General features: G+C 43.4%; 1 protein-coding gene across 3 annotated transcripts in view; it reads right to left on the bottom strand.

The window, feature by feature from the left end:
• Positions 1-4,327: 4,327 nt before the first annotated feature.
• Positions 4,328-20,524, bottom strand: part of FAM53B (family with sequence similarity 53 member B) — a 149,273-nt gene continuing 133,076 nt past the window's right edge. For all 3 annotated transcript variants that reach the window (XM_066620969.1, XM_066620970.1, XM_066620971.1), the window contains one exon: positions 4,328-11,860. In XM_066620969.1, the coding sequence (XP_066477066.1) occupies positions 11,498-11,860 (363 nt within the window). In that variant the 3' untranslated portion in view covers positions 4,328-11,497. The remainder of the gene's footprint in view (positions 11,861-20,524) is intronic.

Raw genomic sequence — 20,524 nt, 5'->3', positions numbered from 1 at the left:
TCTTTTAAGGAAGGCTGGAGAGGAAGGGGTAGAGCCAGTGGGAAGGCTGGGGAGTACTAAAGCATAGGAGGCTGTGATGCAAGGCAGTTCTGGTGAGGCAGGAGGCCCTGCTGGAGCTGCTGCTGCCTGCCTGGGAGTCAAAGCCAGCCCACTGGCGCGAGGGAGGAGGACCTGGGTGATGTGAACCCTCTCCCCCTGGCAACCTCTGAGGCCAACCTAGCTGCTATTCCCCTGCATGCCATTGGGCGACACCCTCAGGACCCCACAGATCCAGGACATTGACATGTCCTGAATCTTTCCATTGTTCATCAGCTGCACTGCTCATTGCCGCATGTTTGGATACCCAATTCACCTGCACAACAGCTCTGTGAAGGGAAGTCATTCCTGAGGATAGAAATTGGATGTAATCTTGCCAAGATTTTTCCCCCCTAATGGTTTGCTGCTTCTGCCACAGAAGGCAGTCGTATTTTTGTCGTCTTGCCAGGATCCAGTCTTTGCAATCAAGTCTGCCTCTTAACCCCCGAAGGCAAGCACCCAACCTGGGAGCTAAATCCTTGTGTGTTGCTTTCCCTTCAGCCAGTCCAGTCCTGTACCAATCCCAGTGTGTGGTACTGTAACTACAAATGCAGCACATGATGCGGGGCTAGGAAGCAGGCACATGAACCCATCCTACTACTGTAGGCACATGACTCTGTGATGGAAGGTATTCAAAACGGTCGGTGCACGTAATGAACCAGCTGGGCCTTGGCCTCCGCCACTCCTTTTGCCTCTGGTCTGGACACTGTTTGTTTTAAACATGTGTTTTGACAACCTGGGGCTGCAGAGGTCGCAGTGTTTGCTGTAGACCTGAGAATCCGGACTTCATTAAAAAGGCTGAATGTGCCCTATATACTGACCACACAGTATTGCATTATGGTCTTTTGCTGGGATGGTGCTGGCGGTACATGGGATAAATGGTGCTAAAAACCCGCAGTACGGTAACAGCATAACCTTTCACTGTCAAGTAACACCTCTTGCTTGTCCCATGATCTAATCGCTGATAGATTAATGCCTCTGCCACCTCCTTCATGAATATCTCATTGTGTTATCAGCTGCCGTTTGGTCTTCCTGTATTAATAATCCTTCCATCCAGGTCCAACTCTGGCATCTGTCAAAGCAGCCGTCCCCATGTTTGAAAAATGTCATGTAGGTGTTTCACACTCTAGTTATGAAGAAAGGTCCACTGTGGGGCCCACACTGCCCAATTTTGGAAGAGAGAAGGTGCAGGCTGACATTTTTGAGCAGGGTGAATGGCCTTCCCAATGTTTCCCTGATGAGGCTAGCTGTTGTTTAAATATTTTCGTTGCAGTCTCGGTGCATCCTATCCAAGTGTTTATGTCTATGGCCATCCCATTCAGTCTCATAGATGCTGAACCCTATCTGCAATAACTATATTGTACTAGGTACCTATAAGCACAGTCTCTTTGGTGAGCCCACAGGCCTTTAATAGGGATGCCACAGATGTTATGGATAAGAAACCAGTTACATGTAGCCAAGCCATCGCAGAACATCAGCACAAGCAGCAGATTAAACTGCTAGAGCACACAGACACGAACCTATTTTACTGCCGAGGAGGGTTTCTGCATCCGGTTCCTGATACTGTGTTTGTGCCGATTACAATCTTTATTTAGATCAGTTGTGCTCTTAAAGTATTTGAGCCATTATTCATGGTATTTAACTTTCCCATTTCCTCCAAGTGTGAATCCACAAAGCAGATGCAGGCAAAGTCCTTGAACTCCACATTTCTTTTTGGCTTTAAAAGCCTGCCTTTTTTCCTTGTCCTAGATTTTTCCGGGGAGTACTGCTAAAGGCAGATGGACTGATTTGATCAATATCATTCTGGCCTAGTGAGGCTCAGCCTTCAGCTACAGAATCTGATGCTATGGAACGGGCAGGCCAAAGTACACAGACCCTGAAACCTGTCTAGCAGAACAGCTTCAAGCAAGATTTGAACCTGAAGTGGACCTTTTATACTTGCAGACAGTCACGGGAGGGTCCAGTTTGGTTCAGGAACATTATGTTCAGCCAGAGGTTAATATTTTCCTCTGTCAAAAATCTCCCTAAAAATGACTGTTTGCCTCCAAAGCAATGAAGTACAGAAATAGCTGCTTTAAAGGCAAATAGTTGCTTTTGGGGGGACGGGCCTGTTAACTCCTTCCACTGTGTGCCGTACTCCTCCATGTAACAGGGTCCCTTCATAGCTGCTTGGACACTGGTCACTTGCACACTGGTCACAGTGACCACAGCCTGGTCATTGCCAGTCAGAGGTTGTATGTGTGCCTCTTTTTTAGCATCTGAACAGCAAACTTGCAGTGACCCCAAAGAGTTCAGGTAAACCTATCCCTTGCCTATTCATTTAGAATGCCTGCCTGAAGAGGTAGAGTGGCGTGGACCAAATGCGTTCTGCATAAAAAATAAATAACCATAAGTAGCTGAACTTCATGTATTCCTTATTTGTAGATGTTTCTTTCTCATTACAAAGGAGCCCACAGATCAATTCATATGTATGTGTCAGTCACTGAATGGATTCATGCTGAGAGATGAAGTTCAAACATAACTTATGGGTATAGCCCTCACAGAACATAAGAGGACAGGTGCATGCATTCATGCTCAACTGATCTTCCCCATGAAAATACTTTCATTTCTAGGAAATAAGCAAAGAGGTTTCTAGCCCAGGCCTCTCCCTGACTTCTACTTTTCAATGGGCAGAGAATTGTTTTGCATAGAAGAGAATTGCTTCTCCACCTACAGTATAAAATGGTACAGTCCACAACCATAAATTTACCACCTTATCTCTGAGGGCTGGGCCCGAAAGAGGGAAGGAATGGGGAGGCAACAATAACATATGTATGAGATCAACTGCAGTTACAGACACTAGTTTGAACTAGGCTGAGGAGGACTAGGGAACATTTTCCCCTGATGTGCTAGTTTTCCACATACAGAGCAGCATAAATACTGTTAATAATAATAATAATAATTTCTTGATTAGACCTCATTGCGATCTGGAGATGTTTGGGCCAAGTATCCATGCCCATCTCCACCCTTGCTTGCTCTCTTAGATGCATCTGCACCTTTCTCATCCAAAACCACTGGTTCTGATACTTTAGGAAGTGAGTGTGTGTATGTGGAGGGTTCAGGACAAGTCCACACAAGATCTGCAGAAGGTATGGGATGAGATGGGGGTGAATTCTTCATCTGAGAATAGAATGAGCAACAAACTGGACAACAGAGCAGTTACTACAGGTAGTGAATGATACCTTGTGTGGTGCTTCCAAGCATGTGAAGTTGTTACCTGTATTATCTTGTTCGTTTTAAAACAGCCATGTATGTACTATTGCACACATGCTGCAGCTAAAGCCAAGAGGAAGCCGCTTGTCTAAGGCCACCCAGGGAGGTCATGGCAGGAGAGAGGTTCAAACCAGGGAAGTCTTTATCTGTAGCTCAGTCTCCCGAGCACTGCACTACACTAGTTCTGGATGAATGGTGTATTGTGTGGCTGTTCAAGCAATTTCGGGCAAAGTTCATCTTGGTAATCCTGCTACTCATATTGCATCTCACTACACCCATTATTTCAATGTAGAAAAAGAGTAAAGAAATAAATATGAAATAATTAAAAAGATAATAAATAGCACATGCATAGCACTAAGGATGGGATGGTGCAGTTCCTAATGATATTTGGTGGCAATACAAAGTAGATGTCCAGGTATGTTTGAAACTACCTGCTGTCATGTCCCAAGTGACAGCAGCCTCAGCCCAAGTCCCAGCAGTGCTTGCCTAATCCAGTCCAGACCCTCTGCAGCTTTTCTTTCTTTTCTGCAGCAGGAACGAGGAAGGGTGGAGGACAAGTGAAGTGGCCCTGGTGGGTCACAGCCTCTCCACTGCCAGTTAAGGGCAGGAGCAGTATCATAAGAGGCTACTACGTGTCAATCTGCCCCCTGGGGCAGCTGCATCACCCTGCCTCATTAATGGACAAGCCCAGAATAAGAGCATCTAAAATTTACAGCTATTTTCAACTCATGGTCCAAAGGTGTGCCATGAGTGTTTGGGGAGGGTCATTTATTAGTAGGGCCATTGGGGGACGTGAGCCGCCCATCAGCAGCGCAGCATGCCTTGACAGTTTTAGCATCTTGTCAGTGTGTCGTGAGATGAAAACAGTTGAAAATTGCTGCTCTTAAAGGCTCCTATCCTGTCCTTTGAGCAAGCAGGAGAATGGTTTTGACAAATATTATGCCTCAGCAATCTGGGAAACACAAGAGCACAGCAACAATGAGCAACACTGGGGAGCAGGTTACAGAACCAGAAAGCTTTATTTACATAGTCAAAGTAACAAGTAAATTCCTGAGACTGAGCTGCTCTATAGTGCAATAAAGTCATTTGAGAGAGTACAAATCAGCAGTCTTCGTAATTTTTCAGGTCAAGGAACAGTGTTCAGTAAGAATCGATTTTGAACAAACATAACACCAACTACAGAACTGACTTTGTATACATGTCAATATGTTTGCATCTGTGCAATGACCATGGACAGAGAGAAACACACGCACACACAAACAAGACATTACCAGAGTTCATGGTTTCCCCAAAGGCTTTTTTTGGCCATCATCCTTTTTCCTTAATTTGATTCTTAAACATCCAAAAACATAAAATGCTGAAAAAACACTGCTACAAACCTACAAATATCCTTTTATCCTGTTCCATGAGGACTTTCCAACAATGCACTTGAAACAGAATGTGATGGGCCAAACAGGCCAGGCTCTCTTGTGAAAAATTACAGTCAACACCAGAAATATGTCCATTCTGCCTTTCTTTTTTTTCCTTCACTGCCTGTAGATGAATACATCTTAATATTTCATGACCACCTATTCCAAACAGCAATGACTGCAGCCAGACAGCAAATTCCCTGTAAGCATGTTCATTAGCATTAATAGGAAAAAAAAAACTCCACCACCTAAAAAAAAAAGGTTGCATTGGAAATATTGTTTTTAAAAAGGGAAATTGAATGTTAAGATTTATTGCTGCTGTCATGAAAGGTCCACAGTCCATTGCCTGTCTCTTTTGCTGAGTTGACTTTACTACTTAGCAAATAAAATTATTTGTCCACAGAGAAGTTCAGCAATGGGTTCTTGAATCCACCTGGCAGGATCTGGTGAGTGAACTAATCCAAAGTCATCTGTGTAATGTCAGAAAAATCCAGCAGGAGCCCAGAAATCCCTACTAGCGGGATCCAGTGACTTCTCAGCTAAGGTTGGCAATCGGTGATCCAGAGGAGCTTCTGTTATGTTATTATGGAGAGTAACACACCTCCTATGTTACAATCAACAGCATGTCCACTGAATCTGAGGCACATTCTTATAGTTCAGACTTATAATAGTTTGTGTGTGTGCATGTCAAAACACACAGACACACACAGACACAGACACACATCATTCATAAATCCACAAAGTTTTTTTTTCTATAAAAAAATAAAAAATAAGGCTTCTTAAAACTCAGTTTCAGTACAGAAATCATATAAAACCAAAAGCAATAAAATCCAATAAAACACTGCCTTGGCCAAACCTTAGACAAACTGTATAGGGTGCCTATGCCGACATGCCCACTGTAAGGCCAGGGTTCACTGATGCATCCTTACTAAGGCAAAGAAGGTTTGCTGCCATGTAAATGCAATGCTACAGCTAGCAGAGGTGGGCAGTTGTCCTCTTGGGCACATTCCTCCTCTGTGAGTATTAAGCTTGTTGTAGGTAGCATCCCCCCCCTTTTTTTTTTCTTAAAGCCCTTATGAGTTTAAAGTCCAAGATATGAATATGCCATCTCTGTAGCACTAAAGGCAAACTGAAATGCCATAAATCAAGCTGTGTGCAGGCCAGTCCAAAGAACTGATATGCTTTCTCAAAAAGCATCGTGCTCCGGGACGGTATGTATTCTGTGCTGGCAAGCACTTATATAGAGGCTATGACCCAGACTAGTTTCCTGCATTGGCAGAACGTGATGACAGAAGAAAAGGTGGGGTGTCACTTTCTGGTGCACCACCTGGGTGATTTGAGCAGAATTGAGCAGAATTGAGATAGGCACAGCCCAGTCCCAGCTGGGAAAGCTATGTCACTTCTGGGCCATGCAACAGATGAACAAGAAACAGTGTTTGCAATTATCTTCGCAATCCAGTTGGTGCAGAGCTGCATGAGAATGACTATAGGCTGGAGAGGGCGTATTTTTTTAAAAAAGAAAAAGTCATAACGAGAAGGCAGATAATGAGCATCTCCTTGGTGTAGAAAGATTCAGAAGAGGCTACCAAAGCCAGAAATGTGGTTCTAACACCCTGTATGAGATGGTTGAACAGCACTATATGACATAGCACCAACACTGGCGATGGCCTTCATTAAGCAATACATCATCAGACCACCAGGTCCAGTATGCTGCATCATATTGGAATCGCTGATTAGCTCTGCTAAACAGATTTCTGACTGCACCCAAAGAGCTGGAATATCAATTCTAACACTAGGGATTCTTGCATCCAATAGATCACTTTTGCTATGCCCTTCTGAAGGGATGATACAGGCCGAGCGCACAGATGTTGCATAGCCAATACTTGTTTTCAATAGTAAGAAATGCCACTAATGGCATTCTTGCATTCTGTGTTCAGACCCTACCTACATAACTCACAGACTGTACTGCAGTTAGGCTGGTTTTTCAATGCCAAATCAGAAGCTGCATTTAACTTGCCAGGAACTAGACTCCATTCAAGCCCCATGGTAACATCTGAGATCTTAACCAATGAGCTCAGATTCTTAAACTGAGTGAGGTTTCAGCTTTCTGCTTAACCTTAACTCATTAATTTGATCTTGTTGGTAAAATGCTCAGACGACCAGATCATCATGGGAAAACGGCAACACAGATTAGGGCAACTGCAGTGCTAAAGACTGGTGTAAAATGGCCCCCAATATCAGCTGCAGTCAGTCTCTAACGGTAAAGAGGGACTCATACGTTGCCTTTTTCACCCAGTCCCAAACCAATTCTATGGTAATATCCAGCTCCTCTGTCACTCATCTCAGCACTTCCCACTCTACCTTCTACTTACAAGAGAAATTTCCAAGAGGGGAATCTGATTCTTTGGAATGAACTTATGGCCCAATGCTGTGCAGGGTGTGCACCAGCGGAACACATGTTCTGTCGGTGCATATTGCTGGCACAGGTCCAAGTTGACCCATTATAGCTGCTGGGGCTTACCCTGGTGCAAGGGGATAAAAGTCCTCTTACCTTGAGGAGACCTCTAGCAGCCATAATCGCCTATGGGATGCAGCGGCAGTCATGCCAGCACCACTGCATTACCACACGGGGATTTCGTTAGGATTGGGCTGTCCATGACTTAATGGCAGGGAGAAATTACAGAATCCCTTTCACTTTGCTGAACTTGCCAAACATCTTCCTTCCATAAGGCTAAAGTACCCTTTCCTGATTCTGAGTTGGTAGCCTTAGCAACCTACAGTAGTGATGCAGTCCAAGCTCAGAACTGGGGAGTACAACATTCCTCAGGTCAAAACTTTCAGACAACCTATTAGTGGAACCCAAAGCTCTCCAAAGGTCAGGTTCCGCTCATACTTAGCTGAGTGCCTGCCCTCTACACCACCACTGTCTGCCCCTTCCCTTCCCTCACCTAGCAGTGGAAACTTACCTAGCCGTGGAAACAAAAAGGACTGAGCCATCATTAGACAGCAGCAGCAACATTCTGGGAACTAAGACTCCAAGGGAATTTAGCTTCCTAGGGCTTCAGAAATCTCAAAGATTCAAGAGCCTTTGAAAATCTTGGTGCCTGTGACTGCACTAGAGCATGCTCACAGAAACACCCTGGGCACCAGGATTCTTGTTCTCCAAGCTCATACAGTTTCTGGTGAACTCAATGCACTGTTGCCTAATGAGGGTCATCACTGCTAACAAGTAAATTTTGGTGAAAAGAAAATGGAGTGGTAGGTGATGACATCATCAGGAGTACAAGTAGATTTACAGCCCAATCCTAATCAATTCTCCTGTGCCAATGCAACCACAATGCACCCCCAAGGTAAGGGAACAAATGTTCCCTTACCTTGAGAGCTCTCTGTGACTGCCCTCTTGATCATAAGATGCAGCACACATCATGCTGGCACAGCTACACCGGTGCTGGAAAGCTGGTTAGGATGGGGCTGTTAAAGCATAGAATGTACTAAGGTTTAATCTGAGTTACTCCAAGTCTGTTCCAAATCAAGCGAAATTTAGATAATTTTTGGAAAACCCATTCCAAATTGAGACCAGGAAACTTTTCTTATCACTTATGGGAACACCTGTTCTATCAATCCATGAACCCAGCAGCCCATGTTAACTTGGCATGCGCCCAAAAAACAAGGTGAGCATGCAAAGAAATGTCCTCTTACAGAATATCAAGGCTATAGGTGTGTCTACCAGATTAGTTCATGGCACCAAAATGCACAATCCAGGACATTCAGAATTAAAGCAATCTCTTCACTCCCTACTTTATCATTATTTTATTATTATTATATTTTTGGCTTGCACATTATGTGAGAATCAGATAGGGAGGAAACAGCAGAAATCAACATATGAATGAACAAAAATCTGTGCCGTTTGACTGGACATTTGTAAAGCTACAGCTTGAATAGAATCTACTGTGGTATCTGATGCCATGAACATCTATACCACTGCAGGAAAAAAAAGTGCAGTAAAAAATAGGGTGTTCTTTAAAAAATTGCATCTTGATCATCTTTGTTTCCCATTGGTAGGTAAACAAAACATTTGCTTCCATGTAGATAATTAAGCAGCTTATTTGACTGAGTTCTCTGTGTTAAATGGTACAAGCTTATTGTTCATCACTATCATTGAGCCAAGTGGAAGGAATTTTCAGAGTGCCACGACTACAACACCTGCATCTCAAACTGCATTTTCTATCAGCCTTGCCCCACACACCACACATAGCTGAAAGAATCTCAAGTTGTACTGTACAGGTGGGCCCCCATATCCATGGATCCAGTACCTGCAGATTCAGTTATCCACAAATGGGGGGGGGGCATTAACGCGGTTTAGAGCCTTACTGGGAGGAAAATATTCTTGCTTTTAAAGGTCGCTATAGCATTTAGGCTTATAATGAAACGCAGGCAGGCTGCCAGCAGCCTGAATGCTTGAAAAGACTAGATCAATGCTAACAGGAAGCAAGAAGATAATTGCTTCCTGTTAGCACTGATCTAGTCTTTTCAAGCATTCACATAGCTATAAGCTTGAATGCAAAATGTAAAAGCAGGAGCATTTGTGCCCTGGTAAGGCTCTAATTAATGGGCATGCAGGGGTATGTGTGGGGCCGTGGAGACCCACCTGTATATTGCTTCAATGGCTAAGTTGCGTGTTGGGCATTTGGGAGGTTTTTCCATGTCTATCCAGAGGGGGCACCACAACTATAGAAGGTCATCATTCTCTCATACAATGGAGATTCCTGGGTTTGTTTTCAAGTTGCTTCAGTGGCTAGACAAGGACTCTTATAGTTACTTATGTGGTATATTTGTCACCATTTACATGTGAATCTGTTTATGATGACAAATCTTGAAGTTTGAGAACAGGTTCTTAGAAGTTTAAAACTGAAGTGCCACAATGGCTCACTTCACCTTTAACAAACCATGATTTGGCATTACATTAGCAAACTTGTGTGCACAAGATCACACAAACTACACAAGAAAGCTCCCACCCCCTTGAATGCTCTGATTCCCTGTCTTTCACAGCAAGTGAAACATAGTTATATCCAAACCAGCAAACTATAGCGAGCACTTGCCTTCCAAATCAAAACTGCAAACCATAGTAGTTTGCAGATAGTTTGATCATGGTTTTCAATACTGATCTGGAGAGCAAATGTAAGCATTGTTTATTGGTTTGTTGCAAAAGGAGAGCACAAGGGACAGTCTTTCCAGTGCTGGGTGTGCAAACAATCCCAAAGGGATGTTATTCAAGCAAAATTAAGTATTATACTCAGTCCTTTCTGGTGGTTAATGTAATATTCTAGGTGCCAATTGCATGGTGGGGGGTGACAGGCTGTATAAAATCCCAGTAAGAGAGTATATGTTGTCCACTCCAGACATGTACAAGGTATTTATGATGCCTTTTAGATGTCAATTACTAATGTCAAGAATCTTCACCAGTCACTAATTCTTGTTGCACTCTTATCTCATACTATGTAATGCAAATACCAGTTTAGGCTTTTGGATATAGTACTGTTTTTTGTCTGCCATTTTTTAAAAATGGCACATGCAAATTGTGGATGCATATGTGTTTTGGATGCCAAAACAATGACTCTGAGCCAGCTCTAGTTGAATGCAAATGGTTATATATAACAACTAATGGGCCCGACATGTAGGTATGCAACCCCATCTGCATCAAAAGACATAGCCAGTCAATTCAACCAGATGAGAACTCATACAAATGTGCATCCAGATGCACATCAATACATCCTCACTGCTCGCAAACTTTGAAACTGGCCCTGCTCATTGAGTTCCTTTGCTGGATCAGGGTGAGCAAATGTATTGTGCTTTCTTTTCATGATGCTACTGATGACTACACAATCAAAAATGCAGCTTACAGACTTATTGGGCTATTGTGGGCCCAATCCTATCCAACTTTCCAGCACCAATGCAGCCGCAATGCAGCCCTTGAGGAGGCCTCCATGACTGCCCACCCCCACCTCAAGATGCAGCGCATACCCCATTGGCACAGCTACATCAGCACTGGAAAGTGACATAGGATTGGGTCCTATGACTCTAAGAATTTTGAATCTGCAGCAAGGGACTGCATCATCTAGTTTGTGAGAGCTTCCAAATGTGCAATCTGACAGCTAATCCCACAGAAAATGAATGTGGATTACATGGATAATCTTCTACCCTTCTCACCTTTAATAAGGGTATCTGAGGTACAGTTTAGAGTCAGATCAGCCAGGAAAAAAAAAATCTTAATATTTCATTCTTGCCAAAAGCCAAAGTGGATCGGAATTTCCATGCTCCAGAGGATGAGCAAGCTGCCTTTCTGAAATGGTATATTATCTACTTTGAGAATGAAAGCCAGCATTTGAATTTCTAGCCTTTCTTCTTGCTTTTCAGCCCTGTTCCAAATACAATCTCTTTCTTTTTTTAATTGCTGATATTCTGAAGCCCACAATTTCAAGTTTTGATACACCTTTGAAGGGTTTTGTTGTTTTAATGTGCTGATGTAGTTTGATGCTTTCTCTAAAGCTTGTTTGCAAAACCTCATGGACTACAGTAGTTCTAATAGAGTTTCAAGGTTTAACAAGATATACCTGATGAACTTTTGGCAAAGCTTCTGGTCTTCTCCCACCTGCCAAGGAGGAGGAGGAGAATGCAGACTTTCTTCTCTGCCTACATTAACATCAATGAGATATTATCACTCCTAAAAGCCTTAATGCAGACAGATCATCCATTCTGTGTTCTCAGTTGTTTTCTATTTGCTCAATATCTAATTCACCATCCAACTGAAAGACATTATCCCCTTCGGTCCCACTGTTCCTCCATGAGGCATGTTCCTCTTCTTTCCTACTTCTCTCATCTTCGGTGGCACAATAGTCAGACTCCTCGTAGGAGAAGTCTTCTTCCTTGCTAGCTTTACATTCTTCTATATTTGAGGGAGGCTCTGGCACAGGAGTGCAGGCTGGTGTCCTACCCGGCATGACATCTAAGGTACAAGGGGTCGACCATGATTTGGTGCTGCCGCATCCAGGGGAGAACTGAGTTTGCTGAGAGCAGTCATCCGCTGGGGTGCTAAGGCAGCTAAGGCTGTTGAAAGCTTGACAATTCTAGAAAAGAGAAAAGAGAAAACAGCAAGGTGAACCACTATAAGATGGGAGAAAAGTCTTGATTCCTGTTTCTCAGTAGAGACCTGTTATTCCTTACAGGACATTTTACAGTGAAGTGTACAGGTTTCAGATGAAGAATGGCAATATAATCAGTGGTGGTGCAGAAGGCCAATGCATCACCCTCATGATGGACCTCCTCCCATGAGGTGGGCATGGCAATGCCCCAGGCAGTGTGAGTGGTGATGCACCATTGCCTCACATCGCTGGTTTTTTGGCTATAACATTTGACAGAATACAGATATTTCAACGCCATTTGTTTCATTGCATCCTGCATGGAATTACACATCAAATGATATATAATATGATGGGATTATTTGAAAATACCAAGATTTTAAACATTTTGGCTTGTAGTGGTGTCACCCCCTCGTGTGTGTCACCCAATGCAGCCCGCACCTCCCTAGCAACGCCACTGAGTATAATCATGAATTATAACCACATCTAGCAAAAGAGCACCTGGACCCTCCCTCCTTTGGCCTCTGGAGGATGAAAAGATCTCCACAGCAGGAGAAAGGGAATGAACAGCCCACCATCCCAAGCAACTGCCTTTCCACACCAACCAACAGAAGTACCTCTAACAGAAGAGCATATAGCTTTGGCTCACCAGAAGTAGTAAACATTGTGTTTTCACATATTGCAAGTTGCTTTGAGGACCTGATGGTTGAAGAGTGGGATATAAATCTAATCCAGGGAAATGGCTGGAAAATACCGCTACTGATTTTGTATCAAGATACACAAAACTTATTATGCAAAACCCCTTTTGTAACGGAAATCTCAGAAAAATGATCCAGAAGTGATTTGGACTCAGTCAAGCCTTTGATGGCGACTGGCCTGGACGCCTTTAAAAGGGGATTAGACAAGTTTCTGGAGGAAAAATCCATTACGGGGTACAAACCATGATGTGTATGCGCAACCTCCTGATTTTAGAAATGGGCTATGTCAGAAGGCCAGATGCAAGGGAGGGCACCAGGATGCAGGTCTCTTGTTATCTGGTGTGCTCCCTGGGGCATTTGGTGGGCCGCTGTAAAATACCGGAACCTGGACTAGATGGGCCTATGGCCTGACCCAGTGGGGCTCTTCTTATGTTCTTACGTATGTCCTTTTCTCAAAAGCTTCTTGACACTGTATCTGTTATGTGGCACAAGGATTCTCTGACAAGTCCCCTCATCATTGTTCTCTCCACTATGTCGACTGGGGAGTCTGGCATCAGTTACAGGTGTGAAACCTGCTTGTAAGAGGTAAGTGCACCAGATAAAAACACTTAAGCCACCCCCATGGTTATTATTTATAGTACAGACACACTTTAAGTAGATGATTAGAAGGTGGTCATAAGACCTCTCTGGATCAGGGTTGCTGCAATCCTGTCTCGAGAAAGAAGGCAGGGCTTCTTTCTTCTTTGGAGCCACTTGCAGTTTTATAAATGAAGGCAGTGCTTGCAAGCTTCCCTGCCAATCTTTCAAATCCTGCAAACAAGTTTTCACAGCTTTGGCAAGCACTCTGAGCCCTTACTGAAACGTTTTCCAGAGCGCTGTGGACAAGATGGCCCCATGGCAATTCATCTGTTGTGCAGGCATTACGAAGGCAAGTCTGCTTTAGGAGGTATAGAAAAAGCTTTTGCAAATCTGGATGCCACAGGAGCTTGGCAGAATCCTCTGGTCTCTAGTTACCTGGTAACCAAGGAGGAGCATTTAGCTTGCAAACAGTTTTACAAATGAAGTGGCAGCACTCTCTGAATTCCACCTTTCACTCCTCCCAGCTTGGAGGCCACTGAGTCAATACTGCTGTGCTCTAGGATTAAAGGTATATACCACCTTGGGTGCCAAAAAGTCTTTTCAGCCTTTCACACTCGGAGAACAAATGCCCTGTTTGTCTGGCTCTATGCTGCACAGCGTCTCCAAAGGTTTGCAGGGCAGCTTCCCTTTCGCAGGAACATAATTGTTCTTGCACAAGTACTGGCGAGGCCAGTCCACCTATGACATGTAGTGAAGTGTTTGTTTCAAGCAGCGGGCTCAGGGAGGCAGTGAAACGATGGGCTCACTGCTTAGCTGCTCCACCCAGCTGCTTCTGAACAAAAAGAGGATGGAGGTTGCTTACCTCCTCCTGCACTCCCGCAGGTGCAAATTGAGGCAGAGCCAAAGGAGATGGTAGGAACTGCTGTGACCCTGTTCCTGTTTGTTATCTTGGTGAGGGACTGATTTGGAAGAGATTGCCACCTCTTTGCTTCCTCTGGTGCCCAGCGCTTCTTCCAATCAGGCCAAGCACAGAAGGTCCTGTGAATCTCAGGATCGTCCCTGCTTGGCTAGTTCTGAAGAAGCATTGGCTGGTGGTGAGAGAAGCTGGGCTCATGTGCGTACAAAAAGAAAAAAAGAGGGATGGCAGAATTTGGGCACTGTTTCTAGCCCTGGTCCAGCTTTGACTGGGCCTTTGTACATGAACTATTTCCAAAATACACATATTTCCTGAGATGAGGCCAAAGTTCACAGCTGAATCAGATCCCACTATTCTTCCAGTGTCTGTTTCTACAGGTAGGTACTGTGACCAGATAACTAAAGAGAGCCTGATTTTGCTCCCAAAGGTGAAATTTCATGGAGCTGCCTTCACTATGGTTAGCAGAATCATCTTGTGCCAGCTGCTGGTACAATTGAGAGGCCTGTTAGAAGGTTCCAAAGCTTACAATGACAAAAGGAAAGCCATCCCACTGGGCTTTGCATCCGCCTGTAGGATGTAAATAGCCGAAAGCTGACTTTTACACATGCCTCGATCTCGGACACAAGAAAGAACAGGTTGTGGGTTTTATTTTAATTACCAAATATTAGAAGCGGGCAGGCCAGGCCTTGCTTCTTTTGACACAGGCCTGAATAGGCCTGAAGAAATGGGAAACAAGTCTGATGTCTGCACACAGTTCAGCATTACATAGGAACCAAGTCAGTATGTCTTGGGTTATGTGGGCTAAAGAAATGTCAGCGTTCTGGATGGTCAAGAAATACCTTAACCATTCAGTCTGAGCCCATTTTGATAGGCGCATGTACAAACAGCCAAATAATACAAATAATATTTTTCTAGAAAAGAAAGAAGTCTGTAGAGCTTGTGGACTGTGCCCTGGAGATTTGGAGCAACAGCTGCAATAGCTGCATGTAGGTGGACATATGGGCAGGGGTCCAAAAAGTTATTTTTGGCAAGCCAAAAAGGGCTTGCTCAAACCCTGTGAGACTTTGGGTATTTTTTCTTTGACCAGCAGACCACCATAACATATCACAAACTGCTTTGAAAACGTCCCTCCATGCGACAGATTCTGAGAGATTTGAAAATTTCTTAAAATTCAAACTTCCATTTCAGATAAAGAGTTTCTAATGAAGAACAAAGTTTCTAGCTTCCATGACTTCATAGAAACGATTAAACAGTGCAGTGGTGGTTCATCCTAAATGCCAAGAAAAGAGACAGGCAGCCCAATCCTATCCAGGGCTTACGCTGCTTTCCATCCGTGTTAATCCCGTTGTTGCTCTGTTGTTCTGCAGGCCATAGTTGCCAAGGCAACAGTCAGAGGCCACACGGGCCACTGAACCTCCTCCATCCTGTGCTGCCACAGGTAAGTTGGCAGGGGTAAGTCACCAGGAAAATCATGGGCAGTTTGAGGCAGGGACTAGGCTGAACTGTGGGTGATTTGGGGATTACGGGATCTTGGTGGCAGCAGAACTTGCCATGATCCTATCTAAACAGTGTTACTTTTCCTGGCATGACATGTCCCCTGACTTTCCTATGCCAGACAAATAGCTGGCATAGGTCTAAGGACAACCACTGGAGGCTGGGTGGCCTATGAGGAGGTTCAAAAAAAAGATTTTTTACTTACCTCTCCCAGGCTGTCTCGTTGCTCCCATCACCACCATAGCATGCAGAGCATGCTTTGTCAGTGGCACTGCATATGGACTGGCAGAGGATACGACTGGGCCATAAGAAGAGGCCTGCTACACCAGACCAAGAATCCATCTAGTCCAGAATGTGGGCCACAACTTTTCAGAATGTGGGCCGCATCCAGGGTGACCAGATCCAATGGAGGACACAGTGCCTTCACCTTTAACCACTGTAGAGAAGAGGGAATATTGGCAGATGTAGCTTTTTAAACCTTTCCATGTTAAGCTGCATCTACCAAAATTCCTTCTTCTCTACAGTGGTTAAAGGTATAGGCACTGTGTCCTCCACTGGATCTGGTCACTCTGGCCACATCGTATATTTTACACAACTGCACACAAAAAAAATCAGTTTTATGAATGAATAAATGAAACTTAAACAAATGGATAAGTTCTACTTGGATTTTTTTGTAAGCAGCATGATATGATTCAGAACAAACAGAGAAATGTGCCAATTATAAAGAAACAATGCCGTGCTTAAGCTGAGAAATTATATATGATGAGTAAAAATGTCAAATGCTCTGACCAAAAAAAAAAGTTCCTGCAGGTTGGATAAAATCTTGTGGCAGGCCAGATGTGGACTCCGGGCCATACCTTGGAGACCCCTGATCTAGTCTGCCACCCAGTTTGCTACAGTGGCCAACCATCGTAGAGGTCTAGAGATGGGGTTTCCAGTACTAATTTTGTGGCAGTGCTTTGTGGTATGACACTCAGCCCTTTCCCTGAGCTGACAACACCTCTGAACCTGTGGTCACAACTCCGGTATTTTGAGCCAAAAGCCATCTTCCACAGTTCTGACAAAAATATTGGAACATAGGCCTTCATAATTCATGATAATTCTGACAGCCAGTGTGACATAGTTTGGAGAATAAGGCAGAAATCATTTTGCTTAACTTGTGTCAATCACCGCCCACTATCTCAGGAGGCGCATTCACACAAAAAGTGATGGATATCAAGATGACAGACCGTGGTACTTCTCAAATGAACTGCTTTGGAATACTCTTAATCATTATTGTTCCAAATGAGTTTGCTTGAAAAGTGCAGCTTCTGTGCAGTTACTGGAAGGTTCACCCTTATAAACCATAATGTGAGAAAACACAAAAACAGCTGCAGTTGAAACAGGTGGGAGATCAAAGCTGGCAGCATTTTTGGAGCAAGGGCAGAGACTTAACTTGGCACAGATAAAAGAGAGGGCAGGAACAAGCGATGAAGACAAGTAGGTTGTGCTTAATGTGCCGCAATGCAAAGATAAGACCAAGACGTATATAACCTTTTAATCTGAGGGTTATGAATGTCTTTTATTAGACAGCACTGTGAACTGTTCATGTATGTCTTGGCATTGGTCCATAGCCAGAGCTTTCCATTGCTTTTCTGACCAGCTACTCTATTTGGGTACCAGATGTCACGAGGTAGTGAGATTTTATGCAATGTGATAAAAAAACCATACAGATGTCTTTTTCAGTATCCGAAAGCAAAACCACACTTGCCAAAAATTCTATTTTTGTATGCCTACCTTTCAAGCCTTCTGTATCAGAACTATGCTTGGAAACTGTTGGTTTGTTTTGCTGGTTCACTACCATGCAATGAGTCAGTCCTGGTCTAAAGCCATACAAGTGCACCTGTTATCATATTTCTAGTGCTGGAGGGCACTCTAAAAAAAATCTAATTATATGTGTTCCCACCAACTTGCACATGATAATTCTTTAGAGAATATGGCTTTGTTTTTTATGCCCTATTTGTCTCTGCAACTTGTCTGTTTCTTGTCTTGCAAGCTATTGTGGTACTTTGGGGGTTGAACATAAACAAGAAAAAGATATTTCTAGAACACTGGTTCCCAAACTTTTTAGCACTGGGACCCGGTTTTTAAACAACACTCTATCAGGACCCACCTAGGTTTACCAGACATAGAAAAAGGAGATCTAGAAAACAATATTTATTTACTCATGTATAAGCAATAAAAAGCAGAAAAAAGACACTCAAACATTTATAATAATAATTCCTATATTAATCTTCCTATATTATATAATCTTCCTATATTTACACATGCGTGCAGATTGCAGGAACTGAGCTCTTTGCAGCTAGCTAGCCTCAGGGCTAGAGCAATTAGCTGATCTTTCCATCAAATTGTTTTCACTGGAGGCTCTGCTGAATGCTACTTGTCCCACCAAAAATCAGGGTACGACCCACCAGTGGGTCCTAACTCACAGTTTGGAAACCACCGTTCTAAAGGCATCCAGAGCCACCTGACTGAATCACAGGAGGACATGAAATAGTCACAGCACAGCTCAAACAGAGACCTCAAACAAGGAAGGAGTAGCTACCATCCAAACCCTTATCCCCAACAACCTAATCTTTAAAGAACCATCTCTAGTAACTAAATGTTGTGCCCCACAAATGTTTGAAGCCCAAGGCTTAAAAGACAGTAGTCTCCACTCAATGGTGAAGTATGCACTCTACTATTCCAAATGAAATCCTCAGCATCTCCAATTAAATTTTCTCATGCAACAGGAACCCTAGAGAGTGACAGTCTGTGAGGGCAAGCTGTCCGAGACTGAAATTGATTATTGGCCTGATAAGGCAGTTCCTTGGAGCCAACACACATATTGTGACCAATCTGGGGCTGCGGTCAAAAACAGCCTTTCCACTCTTCCTTCTTCCCTCTCTCATTGTAATATGAAATTTTACATTATGTATTTTCCAGCTCCTGCTTTACATCAGGGAAAAGCACAATGTGACAATGTCATGTCACTGGTAAGTGAAACTATATGTTACGGGGAGAGAGAGAGAGAGAGAGGAAAGGAGGACAAGCACTACCATCACTATGGTTTGTGGCACCGGGTGCAGGAGGCCAGCGCATCACCACCATGATGGACCTCCTCCCATGCAGTGGGTGGGGCAACGCCCCGGGTGGTGGGCATGGGGATGTATCATTGCCCTGCTCCCACTGGTTTTTTGGCTATACCTTTTGATAGAACACAGCTATTTCAATGTGGTTTGTTTCACTGTATTCTGCACGAAATTACACATCATTTGATAAATAACATGATGGTATTATTCCTAATCATAACATCTCATTGGCTCTTTGAACAATCAGTCTCATTGGTCTGTTTTGAATTAAGGAAATGTACTTTTTTGTTACATAAGACAGTTGCATTTTTTCTGGTTTTTTGGCCATAATGTTTGATAGAATGGATATATTTATTTCCGGTTTCTTTCACTGCATTCAGCTGTAAATTATGTATCAAATGGTATAACATGATGGTATTATTCCTACAAACCATGATTTTAGTCACTAGTGGTGTCACCCCTCCTCCCAGGCACATCACCCGGTGAGTTTCACACACCCCTAGCAACGCCACTGTGCACAAGGATGCCATCTGGGGCAGCAACCCAATATCTGCCATAATATACAATTTGGCCCTGACATTCAGATATATGAAAAGCAAACCCTTTGGAACATAAAGAAAAAGTGAAGTGTTAAAATGTCATCTATCATAAACAATCTCTGTGCCTACATCTGATTTCCATGGAAGTGTTTGCACTGCAGAGAATTCCTCGCATTCCACAGGCCTTTCCACTCTCAGCTGACCACTTGTGAATAAGCACCACACACTGGCCATGAGAAAAGTGTTCATCACACACAGGACTTATTTTCTGCAAACATGCCTGGACATGCCAGCACAAGCCTTATCTTGGCACCTCCCTGATGTCATTAGTTTGAACAAGGCTGCGAATGTTATTTTAACAGGACTGTTTCAGTTTATGTACAGTAGCTTTGTTACAGTATCTGCAATTCTTCTTAAGCATTCTGCAATCAGGAATTTGAATGGTACTTATTAACTGAGAAGACTGTCACTCTGGGAGACTTATATTTTGGCCTGAATCCAAATTCTCAGTTGCATGGCCACATTAGGGCCAGTAATGCTACAGTAAGCCATAACTGAAATGGATGTTTCTTTGTTTCCACGCAATAATGATACCACCCTACACACACAACTGAACAGCCTCCCTCAACATCGTAAGTGAAATTCTTAAATTTCATTTAAGAAATTTAAATGAAATTAAGAAAGGCACGCAATTCTGCCTGTCAGTCTGCTTCATTCACTTGCTCATGAACCATCCTAACCCCAGTGCTTCTAGAATTCTATCAAACTTTCCTATATCCTAACTCACAAGGCATTTGGCAATCCCTCACAAATACACCCACTAATTTGCCTCATGATTGACTTACACATTTCTGGTATATAATATAGAAAAATCCTGCTAACTGGGCAAAGAGGCACATTTCAAAATGGTGTACTCTTACTCTGAGCAAGGGGAGAGCAACTGTTGCTCTTCATCCCACAAGGAAGTCTTTTCCAGTGGTTGTTCCTGGTGTTCCTATCCACACTTACCTGGGAGTAAGTCCCACTGACTATAATGGGACTTCTGAATAGCCATGCATAGGTTGGGCTCTGAGAATACCAGCTTCCCCACTAGATCCAGGAGTCACCTGCATTAACAGGTCACACACTGAGAAAATTATAAAACCTATATAAGGTTCTTCATAATATCCCCCTTTTTATGAAAATACTTCCATTTGGGGCAAGAGAGTTTCCAGTGAAATTCCCTGAATGCCTCTCAAGGAATTCCCAAGTGACTCTGTTAGAAGGTGTAAATGCTACAAGCTGTCAACAATACCAATTGTACCTACTAAACCAGT

Source organism: Tiliqua scincoides, chromosome 3 (genome assembly GCF_035046505.1).
Source record: "Tiliqua scincoides isolate rTilSci1 chromosome 3, rTilSci1.hap2, whole genome shotgun sequence".
Taxonomy (NCBI): domain Eukaryota; kingdom Metazoa; phylum Chordata; class Lepidosauria; order Squamata; family Scincidae; genus Tiliqua; species Tiliqua scincoides.
The sequence above is the reverse complement of the archived record's forward strand: the minus strand, read 5'-3'. Positions and strand labels throughout refer to the sequence as shown.